General features: G+C 41.1%; 1 protein-coding gene across 2 annotated transcripts in view; it reads right to left on the bottom strand.

Moving 5' to 3' along the window:
- The window catches only part of tspan9a (tetraspanin 9a), a 232,399-nt gene that overhangs the window by 107,135 nt on the left and 108,196 nt on the right, over nucleotides 1-17,068 (bottom strand). The window contains exon 1 of one of the 2 annotated variants that reach the window (XM_034223339.1): nucleotides 1,966-1,984. The exons of the other annotated variant lie outside the window; for it this stretch is intronic. Coding sequence (XP_034079230.1) covers nucleotides 1,966-1,981 — 16 coding nt within the window. The 5' untranslated portion in view covers nucleotides 1,982-1,984. Of the gene's footprint in view, nucleotides 1-1,965; nucleotides 1,985-17,068 lie in introns of those variants that run through there. 2 annotated transcript variants of the gene reach the window in all.

The following is a 17,068-nucleotide window of genomic DNA, read 5'->3' on the forward strand; positions in this document are numbered from 1 at the left end:
AACATATCAAAATACACTATGTAAATAAGCAGCCTAAATGAATGTATTTTCTCTGAGGGAATGATTGAATATAAATTCTAACAAGATTAGCCATGACATGCTCCAAAAACTTCAGAGGCAGAGGGGCTACTGGGAAGGAAATGTGAGCCACTGCCACTCAGTCATCAATTTTATATCACTTTCAAGAGCAGAGGGTCTTCCTTGAAATGATTTACGGCCATACAATAGCTTTCCTCTGACCTATCACCCGAGGCAAAGGAATATAATATCTGCTTCTTCTTCCGAGTGTTGAAATGGTAATCAGACCACATGGAACAGTAGCGTAACTTCATGTAAATGGAGGTTTGCAACAGATTGCTGAAGGCAACTGTTTATGCCATTTGAGGGGGCCACAGAGTCGCTATTATACTGTAGGTGATTTGCACAAAATAGAACGTATCATAAATTGTGGACCCTGTGATATTTTTTTCTGGATCTGATGACAAATCTGTTTGTAAAAAAGAGATCCTCCCATCAACATTTTAATATGATAATGCTATAAAAAGACATCCGAGTTGAAATTTGATAGAATAGAGGGACAGTAAATGTTAGCTGATAGCAGCTAGTAGAAAGAGCCATGCTAAGATACAAATCAAAAAGTTGACATTAACTCTAACCTGAGATTCGATTGAGTACATTATGGTGCACTCTTCAGTAGGTGAATGTAAATCAAAACCTTTTCATAAGGTGTTTAAATGGAATGGATTCCTGTAAAATGTCGTTTTTGGCAAAGAAGAAATGATGACCTGTTTGACTTCCTAACAAAAACCAGTAGGCAAACATTAGTAAAGGAATCATTTGTTGTTATTCACTTTGGTTTAGAGTTGGGTAATGAGATAATTGTATCGGTATTTTTATCGACCACTACTGCACATTTCTGGTGTCATGATGCCCAGGTATTGACAGAACCCCATTATGCTTTTTGGGCTTTTCCCTTTCCTGTAGAGCTTATAAACATTTGTATGCATGTGAATGGTCTTCAAAGGCTACAATCCCTAGGTTCATGCCAGAGAGTATCTTTCTCACATACTCCCATCCCCTGCCTGAAATGCTTTGATTGGACTCCTTTGTTTAGCTATAACACGTGCGCTTCAATTAGCTAGTTCCAACACATTGTAGGTGAAATGCTTAGAGGTGGGACATTTCTGACATATCTCAAAAGGGGTTGGCCAATCACAACAGAATCGGCCAGCTAACCAATCAGAGCAGACTGTGCTCCGTTTTCAAACAGAGGGTGAAAAGAGGTGCTGCAGCACAGGCAGTATGAGAAAAATAAAGGCCTTTTTGAACATAAGAGTATGTTAACATGTTGCAATAGAGGCTCAAAATGCAAATAGGAACCTTAAAATGAGCATAATATGTCATTTTTAGGAGCTTTTTAAACAAACCTGAGTTGTGCTACATCTTACAATGCACCATCAAATGTTGTCTTGCAGACTCGGCCAGGTAAAAAACAATACTCCGCAGCTGTTGTAGAGGAGTGACACTGGACCTCATATAAACACTCTGTCACTCCGGAAGCACAGCTTTACTGTTACCCACACAGCACGGCGAGAATACAGGACATCTTTAACTCTATGTCCCCCGCATAGGAAAGTAGACATGGGGCTTAGGCACAGCCTGTCTGCCTGCTGTGTTACATTTAATGCAGTATCTCTCCTCTCTCTCTCTCTCTCTTCCATGCACATACACACTACTATATACTTTATTCAGTCATCCCTCCCTCTCTCGCCCACCCTCACACACGATCTCTCCCCTGTCGTTCCCTATTCACACACTGACCTTCAGCTGAGCCAGAAAATAGCCTCATAACTTCTTTACTCATCTGATTCACATTCGCATATGAATAATAATTCCATATTGTCCTTCCAGGGACAAGACGCCTTGTTCACTCCACAGGAATAGTAAGCTTATCAGTATTCATACCTGGCTGTGAATCCATTAATACTACAGTTACAGCTCAATGGTAAAATGTAAAGCTTCTGGATTATGAGAAATAATGGTCAAGCTCCCTAAAGCCTAGGAGAGCAATCAAAATTCAACGATTCACTAAATGACAGCCATAGTTTGAAGCGATTGCTTGGTCAAATGTTACCATTACGAAACTATGACCTTTGTTTCAACCAGTCAAAGTGCAATTTATTCAGCTCTGTCTGTGCCTGTGTGTGGTCTTGTTTTTGCATGCCTGTTTTTTAGGTCAGTCTATGAGCCGGCGTGGGTCAGCCGTTCCTAATTCAGTGGGTCAGGAGTTTTATTTCCTGTTCTGAATGTGCTCGGCTCCAGTCTGTCTCCACTGTGGTATTCCTGCCACATCACAGGTGGAGGAAAAGAGCAACTGCACAGAATGTTAAAAAGAAAGAATTAGGGGGAAGGGGACTGTCCTTCTTTTTTGTTGCTCTTTTAACACAAGTATCATATATTTCAACAAGACTGAACATCACATAATGGCCTGCATTCTGTGACAGCATATTCAAAATGTAAAGGAAATCCTAATGTGTAAAGAAGAGGGAGACATTTTTAGATTGACCAGAGTTGTCTGATAAGGCGCCACAGGCATAATAATATGATATTTCTGATTATAACACAGGGAGAGACATGCAGTTTGTTCCCTCACACAGACTGTAAGGAAGCAACATTATGAGTCATGCCAGGAGGCAGTACAACAAATAGTACCAGAGTTAAAGGTCTCGCTGCCCTTTATCTAAACTACTTTTCCGGTAGGAGGGACAACACATATGTGACTTTCACGTTCAACTTTTCCTTTGGCTACTGTGCTGCATCCACATTCATATTCATAATATCAGCTCAAACGTCATACCCCAATTCATTATACTGAGGAATTTTGTTACTCAAGGTGAACTCATGCAGTGAAAGGGAAATGTATATCTGAGGATAGGAAAACAAACTCGACCCTTTTAACCTTCTGCTAATATGTAGGGCTCAATGAAATATAATCTGCCTTTAATAGCTCATGTTGTAAAAACATATTGCTTCAGACGTGATATATGAAATATCAAGGCAGGGAATGGCTTCACAGCTACACTGGGTATAATATTATTACCATGCATTGTAATTGTGATTTGTCTATCATTAGTGACCTCATTAAAAAAATGCTATTTTTGCCTTCAATCAGCTTTGTTTTCAGTCTTTTTTTGTTGTTGTTGTAGCAACGGTTCATGATTTTTTTGCCTAAGAAATCATAAAAGGGCAGCCTCTGTGAGCTGTGGTTGTCTCCACAAATCACAGCTCACAGACACACTCAGCCTGGGAGCTTTAGTGGATACGTGATACAGGCTATTAAACGAGCCTCCGGGATCACATCCACAAAGCTTCTATATAGCAAAATGATCTGGGATCACTGTCAGGGTCACGTGACAATGTTATCTGCGCGGTAAGATATTTAATGCATTCCTGATATGTGTCTTTAGAATTAGGTGAGTCCTAAGCTCCAGGCGGGACAGACTGACATTGAGGGTTTTAATGTCGGCCCACACAATGACAAGCTGAATCCGTGGGGTGTCAACATCTGTGGCAGCCTGGAAATCAGGGTCAGAGGTGTTTCCCATCTGCCTGCAGCTTTACATCCCATGTTTTTATATCCCAACATGCCTCCGACCCCAAAAATCACCTCTATTTCTGCTTATTGTTGCACATTTTTGGAGGAAATTGAATTAGCTTTAAACTGTGCTGACAAGGAATTTCAAACAGAAACAGAGTTCTCAATCTGCAGTGGGTTTGACGCATTCAAATCACATCAGATTACATCTATAGAGCATGAAGGAGACACACAAATACACAAGTGACTCGAGATAAATGGGCGATGCTATGTTAGAAGCATCTGTGATGATGAAGTTGCATAGTGACAGCAAGCCTGGAAGATGAAATGTCTTCATCAAGTGTGTTTTTTTTCAGAATTAGCTATGGGATAACCAAGCACACTGCGGAAGCCCAGAGTCATCTCCTGTTTGTTTGCATGGGTAATTGGTATTATTAAAAATACGTTACACACTTTTCTTTCTTCCTGCTCTTAGATTTGTTGTTCCTATACTTGATAGCTACAGGGAATAGTTATTTTGTTTAGTGAAACAAATGAGAAATATATTCAATGTGACACTGATTTAATACAGCACATAATCAGATATTAATCCTGTTAGGTATTAAAAGGAGAAATAATATTTTTTTTTAAAGTTGTTATTGACCAACATATCATATCAGTGCATTTGAAATAGAGAATCAATTGGGAATTTTACTCAGATGAAATTTGTACAAAGAACTAAACACTATATTTACATTTTCACACAGGCACATACAGTACAGCTGAACTAGTCTTTATTCTGAGCTCTGCGGCTGGTTAGCCACAGCACAGATGCAGGGCATTTGGAAAACCAAGGAGTGATTTAAACACCTGTTAGAAAAACCAACACTAAACTGAAGGAGAGAGCCTTTTGATGTGGGTTGATACTTGGGGCAATAAATACTTAAATAAATGAGCCAAATATACGGAGCACTGGAGGGTTCATAGAGAGAAAAATAAATAAAACGAGGCCACGTTTTATTAATTTGTGCGCACGATATACTTTCTCGTTAAACACATTAAAACACATTAAACTGCCCGATTATTACGCCATATTATTAGTTTTATCAAGAAGATGTCCGGTCGCCAGGGCGTGTGTGTGTGTATGTTTGTGTGTGTGTCTGTGTGGGCATTTGTTTTCAGAAGATATTATGATAGTGGTGTTGGTTCCGGTGCACTCCGACAGCATTTAGCACTAGCCTACATTGAGATTAAGATTAAACAAACTTCTTTCACTTGGGAATACACATATGGAGTTAGCCAGATGTGTGTAAATTACTGTTCATGGTCATTTGAAAACAAATGCCAGTGTCGGACACACACACACACACACACACACACACACACACACACACACACACACACACACACACACACACACACACACACACACACACACACACACACACACACACACCACACACACACACACACACACACACACACACACACACACACACACACACACACACACACACACACACACACACACCACACACACACACACACACACACCACACACACACACACACACACACCACACACACACACACACACACACAACACACACACACACACACACACACACACCACACACACACACACACTCACACAACACACACACACACACACACACACACACACACACACACACACACACACACACACACACACACACACACACGTGTAGCATTTCACGTTTACATAGCAACAACAACTTCCTGTCAACAGTGTAAACTCGCCTTCAAAATAAAAGCATCTAAATAAAACAGGAAGTTAACCTACATTACATTTAAGACATATACAACTGCAACGAAAGTAACAAAAACAATGTCGTATCCTTTTCAGTTTCACAGAACACAAATTGGGTTATTTATACATCATGCGCCCTGGTGACCGGACATCTAAAACTAGTAATAGGGGGAATAATCGGGCAGTTCGATGTGTGTGTGCGTGTGTGTGTGTGTGGCTAAAACGTAGCAGCCTCGATCTCTATTCAGCTGTTCTGAAGGTAAACACAGTGAAGGCGCTGTGTAAAAGACACAGCTCTCTGCGCGCATATAGCAGATACTGTGAGAGTCACGGACATGAATTCATAGATCAAGGCAGACTGGTTTACGGACTCTCCTGTTTTGCGAATCTGGTGCTTAAACAAATAGCTCTACACCTCTGGCCAAAATGTCCCTAAAATGAAGTCCGAGTTTAAATATATCTCAAATAATTTATGCACTGTCATTTCCCGACATAAACATAACAGTCTACAATGAAACGGTTGTCACATGTGCGCTCCACTTCCTACTTGGCGTACCGGTAACTTTCTCATGCGAACGAGAAAGTATATCGTGCGCACAAATTAATAAAGCGTGGCCTCGTTTTATTTAAATTGAGGCCACAAATTACATCTTGTGCACACGAATTACATCTCATGCCCACAAATTAATAAAACCTGGCCTCGTTTTATTTATTTTTCTCTCTATGAACCCTCCAGGGCTCCGTACAAATAGGCACAAGCTGTTACTTCAAGTACTAGCTTAGGATGTCTGACGCTGGTGATTATTCATCTAATTTGTAATAATTATGGACAGATATAACATCATTTTGGATGGCCTCAGAGCCCTGTTGCTTTTGTCACATGATTGCTACTTTGTCGCGTTGCCTTCATTTGTTTTAAACTGGCGGCTGAGCCTCGCATTAACCACTGTGTTCATTCACTGTCATAGCTTACACTACCATACTCATTTCTACCGACTAGAGCAGGGGTTCCCAACCTTTTTTCCCAAGAGCCCCCCCAAATGACTCCTGTTGGAAGTTGCGCCCCCCCCCCCACCCCCGTGTGTGTGTGTGGGTACACAACAACAACAGCAGTAATTAAAGTTTAAAAGTCTCAAAAATGCTACAACTACTGTCACAAACTGGATGAATGTGAATTATTGTGTTAAAGGAGGATGAAAGCGTAATTAAGGAGCACTATTGGAGTGACTTTGATGGTTATTGGACTCAGGATAATTCATTTGGATTCCCGCTGTATGAAGAAATGAAAGGACGGCGCAAGTGGAAACAATTCACAAAGGGATTAAACTGTTTAAAACACATGCTCAAAGGAAGCCGGATTTTGCCGATGTGTTTATGTGGATTCAAAAGTCGTAAATATCTACAAAATGGAGGAGACCGATCTGATCAGAGCAACTGTGACAAATAATCCAACTGAAACCGGCATGGACAATGACGATGTTTTAAAAATGCGCTTATCCAGAAAAGCCCGGTTTGGACACTTTACGGGCAGAAGGAACATTTCTATAGAAATAATTATACATTTCTGTCTTTTTATGCCTTTAATAGCTACTAACTTGAATTTTTATTAAAATGAATTAATCAATTATTGTGTATATGTTATTGTAATGTAGAGACAAGGCTTTTAGTGACAATCATGTATTGCATTACAATTATACAGTATGTAAAAAAAGAAAAAGAAAAAAGTCTAAATATAATATTTGGCCTCAAATCATCTGGGGGCGTGCCCCCCAGGTTGGGAACCACTGGATTAGGCTAAGCTAACCTGTAGCTGCTCCCTCCACACTCACAACAACTTCATACAAACATAAATAAAGCAGCTGTATTCGACATACAGGAAACACACATTTAAAACGGTTTTGCCTGCCGTTTTTTTTTTGTACACAAGCATTCATCAATGGTTCGGAAAGTGACGATGTACCTTAAAGGAGACATGTCATGCTTTTCCGGTTATTACCCGTCCCCTTGTGTGTTATGAAGGTTTTTATGCATGTAAACGGTGTGCAGAGTCAAAACCCTCAAAGTACACCATGTAGGGAGTAAAACTCTAAAACAGAAAATACCTCCCCAAAACGCCTCGTTGGAGATACGTCACTGTCCATTTGATTCTTCCGGGGACATCATGATGTCATGTCGTCCCCGGAACGAAATGGACCAATCCGTGGAGCCGTTACATTAAGCCCCCGCTGATTGATCCAAATTGATCAATCCACGGACTTCCTCACACACTGTGAGTGCAGGCAGCTCTGCTGATCTCTCCTCCCTGGCTGCAGGCTGATAACAGACAGTTGGGATCGCGGCGAAATTCTCTCTGCAGACCCGTTCTCTCTGCAGACCCGTTCTCTCTGCAGACCCGTTCTCTCTGCAGACCCGTTCTCTCTGCAGACCCGTTCTCTCTGCAGACCCGTTCTCTCTGCAGACCCGTTCTCTCTGCAGACCCATTCTCTCTGCAGACCCATTCTCTCTGCAGACCCATTCTCACAGCGTTTATCAACCTTTTTCTTACTCAATATCAAGCCACACTTATTGTTTTGACTTCGGCTGTGACTTTGTGTGTGCTCAGGGTGAGTTTGGCTGTGTTTCGCTGTGTATCGCTAAACAAGGATATCACACCTCCACAGAGCTTAGCGCGATTCACAACGTCCCGACTGGTCCCGACCAATCGGAGCACACTGGGCTCACAGGGAGGGGGGGGGGGCAAGAGCTGCAACGAGCCGTTTAGTGGAGAGAGTGAATACTGCTGAATACACATACTTTACAGAGATGCTGTATGCGAAACCAATGTGAGTTTGGAAAATTGCACAGTATAAATCTATTCTAGTAGACCTCAACAATGGAATTATGATCAGTGGAAATGGCCATGACATGGGACCTTTAATAATATAAAGGCTTGTATTTGCGTGCATTTCCTGTTCGGAAAGTGTCAATGTACTGAGAGTGGAGGTGTCCTGAGATTAGCGCCTGCAGGCAGGCTCCATGGACCTGTCAGCTCCGGACAGCGCAAAATGCGTACATGAAGCGCTACGTCATGAACGCCCATAGAAAATGATCATAGCAAACACAGAGGGATCACACAGCGTTCAAGTGTCATCTCTGTGGATTGATCCCTGGTCCATTTGACAGGATTAATGCACAGGTTTGAACAGAACGTCCTCTCGACAATGCTTTACCCTGATAAGAGAATCTGAGCCCAACATGCAGATACAGATAGAGTGATTACAGTGTAGACGAGACCTATCTGTTAGGACCTTCATTAAGCTGGCCAACGCCATCCATGGGTCCATGTTTAACGCAGCCCTGAGTGCAGGTCTGGCTCAATGGAGACTCATTACAAGGCTGGCACGCTGATCCCAGGCCCTGCCAAGACTCACATATCAACAACTGCAGCAGGTCAGATGCAAAATGACAAGATTATATACTTCCACTTTTGTGCCATAACACTGCAATGCAGTTTTCTATATAGTTCTCTGGTAACCCCACAATATACCAACCTACCACACTTGCAAATTGTATAGAACAATATAGTTGTTGTCATTGCATGAAAAGAAGAAGACGGAATATCACACAATATCTTCATTTAGACAGTTGTTTGATGCCTTGCAGCAGACAGCATGGCAAAACAAAATAAAACATAGACACAACTAAACAGATCCTCTATTCATAGTCCCACATATAAAATGTTAAAATGTCCTTGTAAATATAATATGACTGAGGATATACATAATACACTCCTTCAGTCACAGCCTACAAAGCAGAAAGTGAAGAGGGTATTGCCCTGAGGTGACTTTATTCCCATGACAATTTGTATCTTAAATAATTGTTTGATGGTTTTAGGCCACTACTGGATGATAGAAGTCAGTGAGAGAACTAACTATGGGCATGTAGTTGAATATATCAACGATTGGTTGAGTTCCTTTTTTGGTCGTTTTGTGTCGTTTTATTGTGCTAATTGTGCCTTCGAAGATCAATTGAGATGAAGAAGAACTTCTTACAGTAGATGATATTAGAATTAGGGCCGGGACTCGATTAAAAAAATTAATCTAATTAATTAGAGGCTTTGTAATTAATTAATCGAAATTAATCGCATTTTTAATCGCATATAAATATTTGACCTGAGAACAGTGAGAAGCAATTTTTTTCACATGGATTTTAGTATACCATTAGGCGCATTCACACCGCAGTACTTTTCCCACAAAGGTTCATGAGAACTTAGTTCATGAGAACAAATGAAGCCGCTGACGTCACTTCTTCTTCTTCTGCTTTGGGTTTACTGGCATGCCGCAAACCACTTCACGGCGTATACTGCCGCCCAAAGTCCCCGGCCGGAAGTCCCCGGAGTTGGGGACTGGCTTCAGTAGAAGCTGCTGGGAGTCCCAGCAGCTTCTACTGAAGCCTTCCGAGTAAATCGCCAGAACGCCGACACCTCCTCATCTCCACCGCTCCCATGTTTTATTTTGTGTTGCCATAAGTTAGTCTCTCTGCGTTTCTGCGCTGGGCTAATGCTAATGCTAATAATGCTAATGCGAGGATAATAAAATGGCGGCTTCACCAAACTTTTTGGGAGTTTTACGGGGCGTGGTTTGCAATCCGCCCAGCCAATCAGAAATATAGCTCTTTTCTCACAAGAGAGCCGTACGAAAGTCCCTGCTCTCTAGCAGCTCTCTGCTCTCTAGCAGGGACTTTCGTGGGGGTAAAAAGGTTCTCATGAACTCATTTTAGTACCGGCTCTTTTTGGTGTGAACCATAGACTGTATGGTGTGAACGCGATAAAAGAGGCTAACGTCCACGCTAGCTTCCACGCTAGCTGCTATATGTTTTGCATTGAGGTGATACTTGAGGCTTGATGTGCTGCGGTGATATGCGAATTCCTTTTTGCATAATTTGCACACAACCGTGCTCTTATCAACGCTTCCATCCGTCCGTTTTTTAAAACAACATTTCCCACTGTTGTTCACTGTGGTTTGTTGTTGTCTGAAGTCATGAACGTTAGTTGGTGCTCCAGTATAATCGGTACGCCTGAAACTCATCCAGTGAGAAACGTTCCGCGGTGCAAAAATAAGTGCGATTAAAATGCGTTAATTTTTTTAACGCGTTAATTTTTGTGTAATTAATTAATCTTAATTAACGCGTTAAAGTCCCGGCCCTATTTAGAATTGATAGTTAACAGATGGAAATAGGATGTTGTACACAAGGGCGTTTATGAATTGAAAATAATGAGAATGTCACTCAAGTTTCGTTGGCGTCAGCTTTATGGCAAAGTTTAAAAGAGCTAAACGCAAAACTGCTTCTTCACATCAAGAATCACCTCCTGACAAGACAAGAGCATATCTTAAATGGCCCAGTGCAAGCGGCTTTTCGGAGTGGCCTAATAGTTCACATCCAGCTGCTCCGCTCTGTCACTTAGCCTCTCCATCTACTCCCGTCTTCCCAAAAGCCTTAGCTACCCTCTCGATAAAGCATCCTTCCGCTGGTTAAAATAGACAACTCAGCTTCGACACAGCTCCTAGATGGACATTACCATTCTGTCGTACCCAAGGGTTTTTGAAGTACTGCCACTCATACTTGCCTTGCCATCTGCCGGTGGCTTTGGTGATAGGAGGTCATTTCAGGTAGCTCTTTACAGAGGAACAAATGATACGGGCTCCATCAATTTATGATGGCTTGCGTTGACAATGGAAAATAAGGAAATAGAATTTGCAATGCCTTGATCATCACTTTAAAGAGAGGCGGAGGAGATGCTCTGTTGATGGCATCGGCTGACATTTAAAATCCACAACAACAGCAGCACTAGAAGCAGTGCCTACTTTAAAACAGCAAACTACAAAGGAAAGGCAGCGGCAATATTTTGGAACTAGCCAGTAAATTCACAGTTGATAATGATTAGAGGACAGACAAAGTACATTATTCTCACAGTAATGGAACCTTCAAATGCATAAAAGTAGCTTACTGGCTGAAATGATGGCAGACTACACTCAGGGTTCTTACACCTTTTCCAAAGTCAAATTCAAGCACTTTTCAAGCATTTTCAAGGTGCATTTTCCAGCTTTTCAAGCATCTTACAGTTGTTGTAAATTACATATTTATATACACATACGTCTACTCAAATGATTATTTCCCTACCTCACATTAAATCAGATGTTCTTTATGCTATAAACAACCAAATGTGTGTTTCGTGATAGCCTTCTACACGAGGATGAAAAATTAAAGAAAATAAAACTAAGTTTAATATTTCAAAATGAGTGACCCATCTGTATGTCCCATATAACGTGTCTGAGCCAATATAAAACAATCAGCCAAATAACTTTTCAATACATTATTGATTACTATTTTTGAGGTACTTTTAGGTTGGCAGTAAACACAAGTCAGAGGTACATGGTGTACTTCTACTCCACTACAGTTCAGAGGTACATGGTGTACTTCTACTCCTCTACAGTTCAGAGGTACATGGTGTACTTCTACTCCTCTACAGTTCAGAGGTACATGGTGTACTTCTACTCCACTACAGTTCAGAGGTACATGGTGTACTTCTACTCCACTACAGTTCAGAGGTACATGGTGTACTTCTACTCCTCTACAGTTCAGAGGTACATGGTGTACTTCTACTCCTCTACAGTTCAGAGGTACATGGTGTACTTCTACTCCTCTACAGTTCAGAGGTACATGGTGTACTTCTACTCCACTACAGTTCAGAGGTACATGGTGTACTTCTACTCCACTACAGTTCAGAGGTACATGGTGTACTTCTACTCCTCTACAGTTCAGAGGTACATGGTGTACTTCTACTCCTCTACAGTTCAGAGGTACATGGTGTACTTCTACTCCACTACATGTATTTAATACCTTTAGTTACTTTACAGATCAGGATGAATGATGTGAAATATAATCAAGTGTTACATCTTTAGTTCCACCTGGAGTAAATCCACCAGCTACCCTGCAGTATACAAAGTCATTCAAACTAGCTGCACCTTTACCAGCTTTGAGAACACTTTCATGATCAATCATTATAAAACATATCATATATATTATTCTGAAATGGACCAATCTGCACAACGACTACTTTTACTGTCGCTACTTTAACTATATTTGGATGAGAATACTTTTCTACTTTCACTTGAGGAATATTTTGAATGCAGGACTTTTACTGTGATGGAGTATTCCTACACTCTGGTACTTCTACTTTTACTGAAGTACAAGATCTGAGTACTTATAATTTCACTACAAGATCTGAGTACTTATACTTTTACTCAAGTACAATACCTGAGTACTTATTCCACCTCTGGTAGCGTATTAGTCTGAATTGTAGCCACAAAATCACGCAGAGCTGCATAAAAATAGACTCACAATGGTAACAAGTGGAAAATAATATTTACAAATGTGTACAATGATTTGTAGGTAATGCTGACTACTCAAGACACCTGACTTATACATCTTCAAAGGAAGACTGTGTTCATTCTACAATTACATGGGATTAAAGCAAAATGTAGTTTTACTTGTATAATACTTCAATTTTATATAAAGACAGTTTGTTTTCATCTGTTTTCAAATAAACAAAGTCTTGGCTTTCAGAATATTAAACTTGTTTCGGCAAATTCAGTTGATAAATACAACTTTAAAGCTTCGGCATAATTACAAGCGGAGAACTGAGTAACTTAACGTCACAGCAGGTATAACAACAGCTGGTGTTTCTTGTGAGTGTTTCCCCGGTACACAAACGCAAAAATACACAAACACACTCGCGAGCTTCCCCCAGACCAGTAATACAAACGAAAATGTGTCTTCGGGTCAATGTGACTGATTTCGATAGAGCAAGTCACATTTGGTTTAGGCACGAAACATACTACCAGTAGAAATACATTGCTTTCAAAATCGCTCTGTGTCAAATCAATAGATTATATTTCGTGACTATAACACGAAATGCCGTGAGTGCTTCATCCTCTGAACACCACAGGATGGCAACTGTAACATAACATAGGTACGCTCCTCTGAAATGATTGTCCCCTGCAATTATTATTATCCGTCAATCGAGTTCGCTAATCAGCTCGCTAACGTTAGCTTAAACAAACATAACATGCAACGTTAGCCTAATCTAAAATGCTCTACTACGGCGTACCTTTCATGTGGCTCGTCAGCGCAGACTCTCGCATCGTTATTTTTGCAAACTTTGCAGGAGGCTACTCGTGGGCTTGACCCTCGTCTTAGCCGTGGCTTGTATTTGTCTTCTGCTAGCCAACGCTCGTTGAAACGGCAACCTCCTGGCACACAGTCATCTATCACTCATCAGAATGCCCAGGTCACACGTAACACAAACACTTGCAGGTCGCGCGCATAGCGCGGGAAGGTGCACCGGAGCTGTTTTATGTAGAAGCGAAGCAATTATTTTCTTTTAATCTAAAAAGCGAACTATTCAGTCAGACAGCAATTTATTGTAAAAGTAAAGCATTTACATTTTCAAGCACTTTATCTCAATTTCAAGCACCATTCCCAACATTCAAGCACTTTCCCAACCTTGAAAACACCACGTCAAATTTCAAGCATTTTCAAGGATTTCAAGCACCCGTACGAACCCTGTACACTGCTGAAAACTGTTAATGTTACAATTTTAGGAGAACACAACTTGTGAAATGGTGAGACTCAATAAAATCAAACATTGAGCTACAACCACATTAGCATACTTATTTGTTTGTTCAGTAGTGGTAACCTTCCATTCAGCACTCATGCTCGCCACTCAGGTATAAATCAAACAAGGGTATGACCTTGGGATCACAGTCAGCCACTCTGCACATTTTTGCCAGTGAAGAAAAGTGCGGCAAGTGTGGACGAGGTACAGTGCTCCTGCTGATGAGTACTCTTTTTTTTTTTGGCCACTCAAAGGACTGTGTTGCTGCGACCCTGCTGTGATTCAGGTCACTGAGCTAAGTGGATAGCTGTCGGACATGCTCAGTGAGGCCAGGTCAGCAGCCACCATCGCTGGCATTGGGTTTACAGCAGCAAACTAAACAAGGCAATGCTCTCTAAATCATAACCCCAATCTCTTAATTTGTGTCTATGTCCTCTGCTAATTTATTCTTCTATTTTGTCCATCCTTCTAGCTCTCTTTCGTCTAACTTTTTTGTATAGTGTAAAATGCTAATAACAGCCCAGGCTTTTATTTGCTTCAGTCACTAACACTCACCCCGCTTATATATGGCATAGACCTTTTAATTCCTTTTTTGCACTGTAGGGAAATACAATCATTTGGTTTAAACCAATATCAACATACTTGGAAAACAATTAGGTTATCGAATAATATGTAAAATGTATAACTCATTTGATCTTGCTCCGATACACCCAGCACACCGACACAACTCCCTTCTATATCTCACTGTAATACACCATAACCCGGCTGAACTGTCAAACTCAGAACTATCCCACTCCCACTCCCCAGCCATAGTCCTCTAACTACAGTACGAGTCCATCACCACACTCCCCTTCGAATGTCATGGGGATCCAAACCACAGCGCCTCACACTCAGGGATCACTCCATGGGACATATTTACAACCTCATGCACTTTACGTCTCTTGCATTTTCTGGTTGGAGGCAAACTGCATTTCATTGTTGTCTATGCTATGACAATCAAGTTGAATCTAACCTAATCTAAAAAATTAGGCATACCCAAAAGTCACATTTTTCAGAAAAAACATTATTTTGATCGGTGGACCCTTAGGTACAGAAGAAATATAAATAATTGGGGGCCCCCACTAAAGGGTGTCATTTCAATTTGGCAAAAGTTATGCTGCATAGCCTATGCTTTTTTTCCCATCAAAAACATGTAGTCACAACAGGGGGAATAAAAGCCACTCTGCCTCTCGTTGAGCCTCTTACCATTTTTATAGTTACCCATTTTCTCCCAAAAAACATCATCCCAATCTAACCTTATCTTTTTACAAGTGCTTTTAGCTTCCCAGTGTCTCCTTCTCTTCCCCTCCAGCTCTGTTGGTGTCCTATTGGTTTGGAGATGAAAAATGGTGGTCCTGCTGTCTCACGGCTTGTAAGAGGCTAATGTGAAAAGTGAGTGCACAACACTGCGATATGGAAGTCGCTTAATGCTTAATGACTAATTTCTCCGTGTTGCCATAACTCCACTTGTTTTAATTATCCCTTTGTGAATTGCTTTCTAAACAAACAGCATGTCACGCTGTGTGTTTGAATGAGACTGCATGCGGTAGTACAATCTCTTCCTCTACTCCAGTGGTGGGGAACCTCTGGTCTCCGGGCCGTATACGGACCGCGAGACCATTTGGTACGGCCCTAAATTAAAGAAATATAGATCCCAAAATAATTAAACAAGCGAGTGCCTGTTTTTCCTGGCCAAGGTCAGGATCCTTGAACACAACACACGCCTAACCTGTCATCAGTGATCACGTGGTATATGTCTCGTCTGACAGGGGTGCATTTCTGAAGGAGAGCGACAGAACGCCGCTCCGGCACTTCAGAAATAGAGAACCGCAGTGACGCATCCTAAAACCCGGAAGTAAGTTAGCATTTTTACCACTGCCGGTTCCTTCGACAAAAAGCAATGTGATTTCTCCATAGGGTTTTGGAAAATAGCTGGAAATAAGGTCTGTGTTTGACACAAATTGAAGAGACAGATCACGTTTTGTTCTATGACATTAAATACATCAGCAGTGACCCCACTGGTGATTTCTGAAGAGTTTATGTGTCTGAAAAACAATGGTTGTCAACAAGTGGCTGAATAGGACTACAGAAGTTGTCCAGGCCGTTTTACGTCATTACACCGAACACGTAAACACTCCCGCTAAGTTTGTTTGCCCTGTTCTGCTTGAAAGCAAGTCCTGCAAACTGTTGAAACAGACGCTTCAACTTGTACAATTTAGAATCTGTAGTTTTGAATATGGATCTTAAGTTGGCGTGACGTTGAAGCAGCAACCCTGCTGTAGTTCGTTTATAGCATAACGTTAGCATTTTGCTTCTGGCGACTAGATTTATGATTCAAAAATTATAAAAGTAGGGTAGACATGATTATCCAGCTGAACAAAACGTGATCTGTCTCTTAAATGTGTGTCAACCACAGACCTTATTTCGAGCTATTTTCCAAAATCCTATGGAGAAAATGCATTGGTTTTTGACGAAGGAACCGGAAGGAGTTTAGTTCCGGGTTTTAGGACGTAAAACCCGGAAGTAAGTTAGCATTTTTAGCACTTCCGGTTCCTTCGTCAAAAAGCAATGCATTTTCTCCATAGGGTTATGGAAAATAGCTCGAAATAAGGTCTGTGGTTGACACAAATTTAAGAGATAAATCACGTTTTGTTCTACGACATTAAATACATCAGCAGTGACCCCACTGGTGATTTTTTAAGAGTTTACGTGTCTGAAAAACGATGGTTGTTACCGAGTGGCTGAATAGGACTACATAAATTGTCGAGGCCCAATCGTCATCACGCCTAACACGTAAACACTCATGAATACATCCTATTAAAACCTGTGTGGCTTATATGATAAGGCTAATTAGTACAAGCAGCATAACGTTTCACCATGTAACTAAAGATTGTTGTCAGGGAAATCAGTTTGACATATTGAACTAATAACAAATCACCTCTGGCTGGCAGAGAACTCTCTGCTCCATAGCTTCTCTTGGACGTAAAATCACATGTACATTTTACATT

This window comes from Gymnodraco acuticeps, unplaced genomic scaffold (assembly GCF_902827175.1).
Source record: "Gymnodraco acuticeps unplaced genomic scaffold, fGymAcu1.1, whole genome shotgun sequence".
Taxonomy (NCBI): domain Eukaryota; kingdom Metazoa; phylum Chordata; class Actinopteri; order Perciformes; family Bathydraconidae; genus Gymnodraco; species Gymnodraco acuticeps.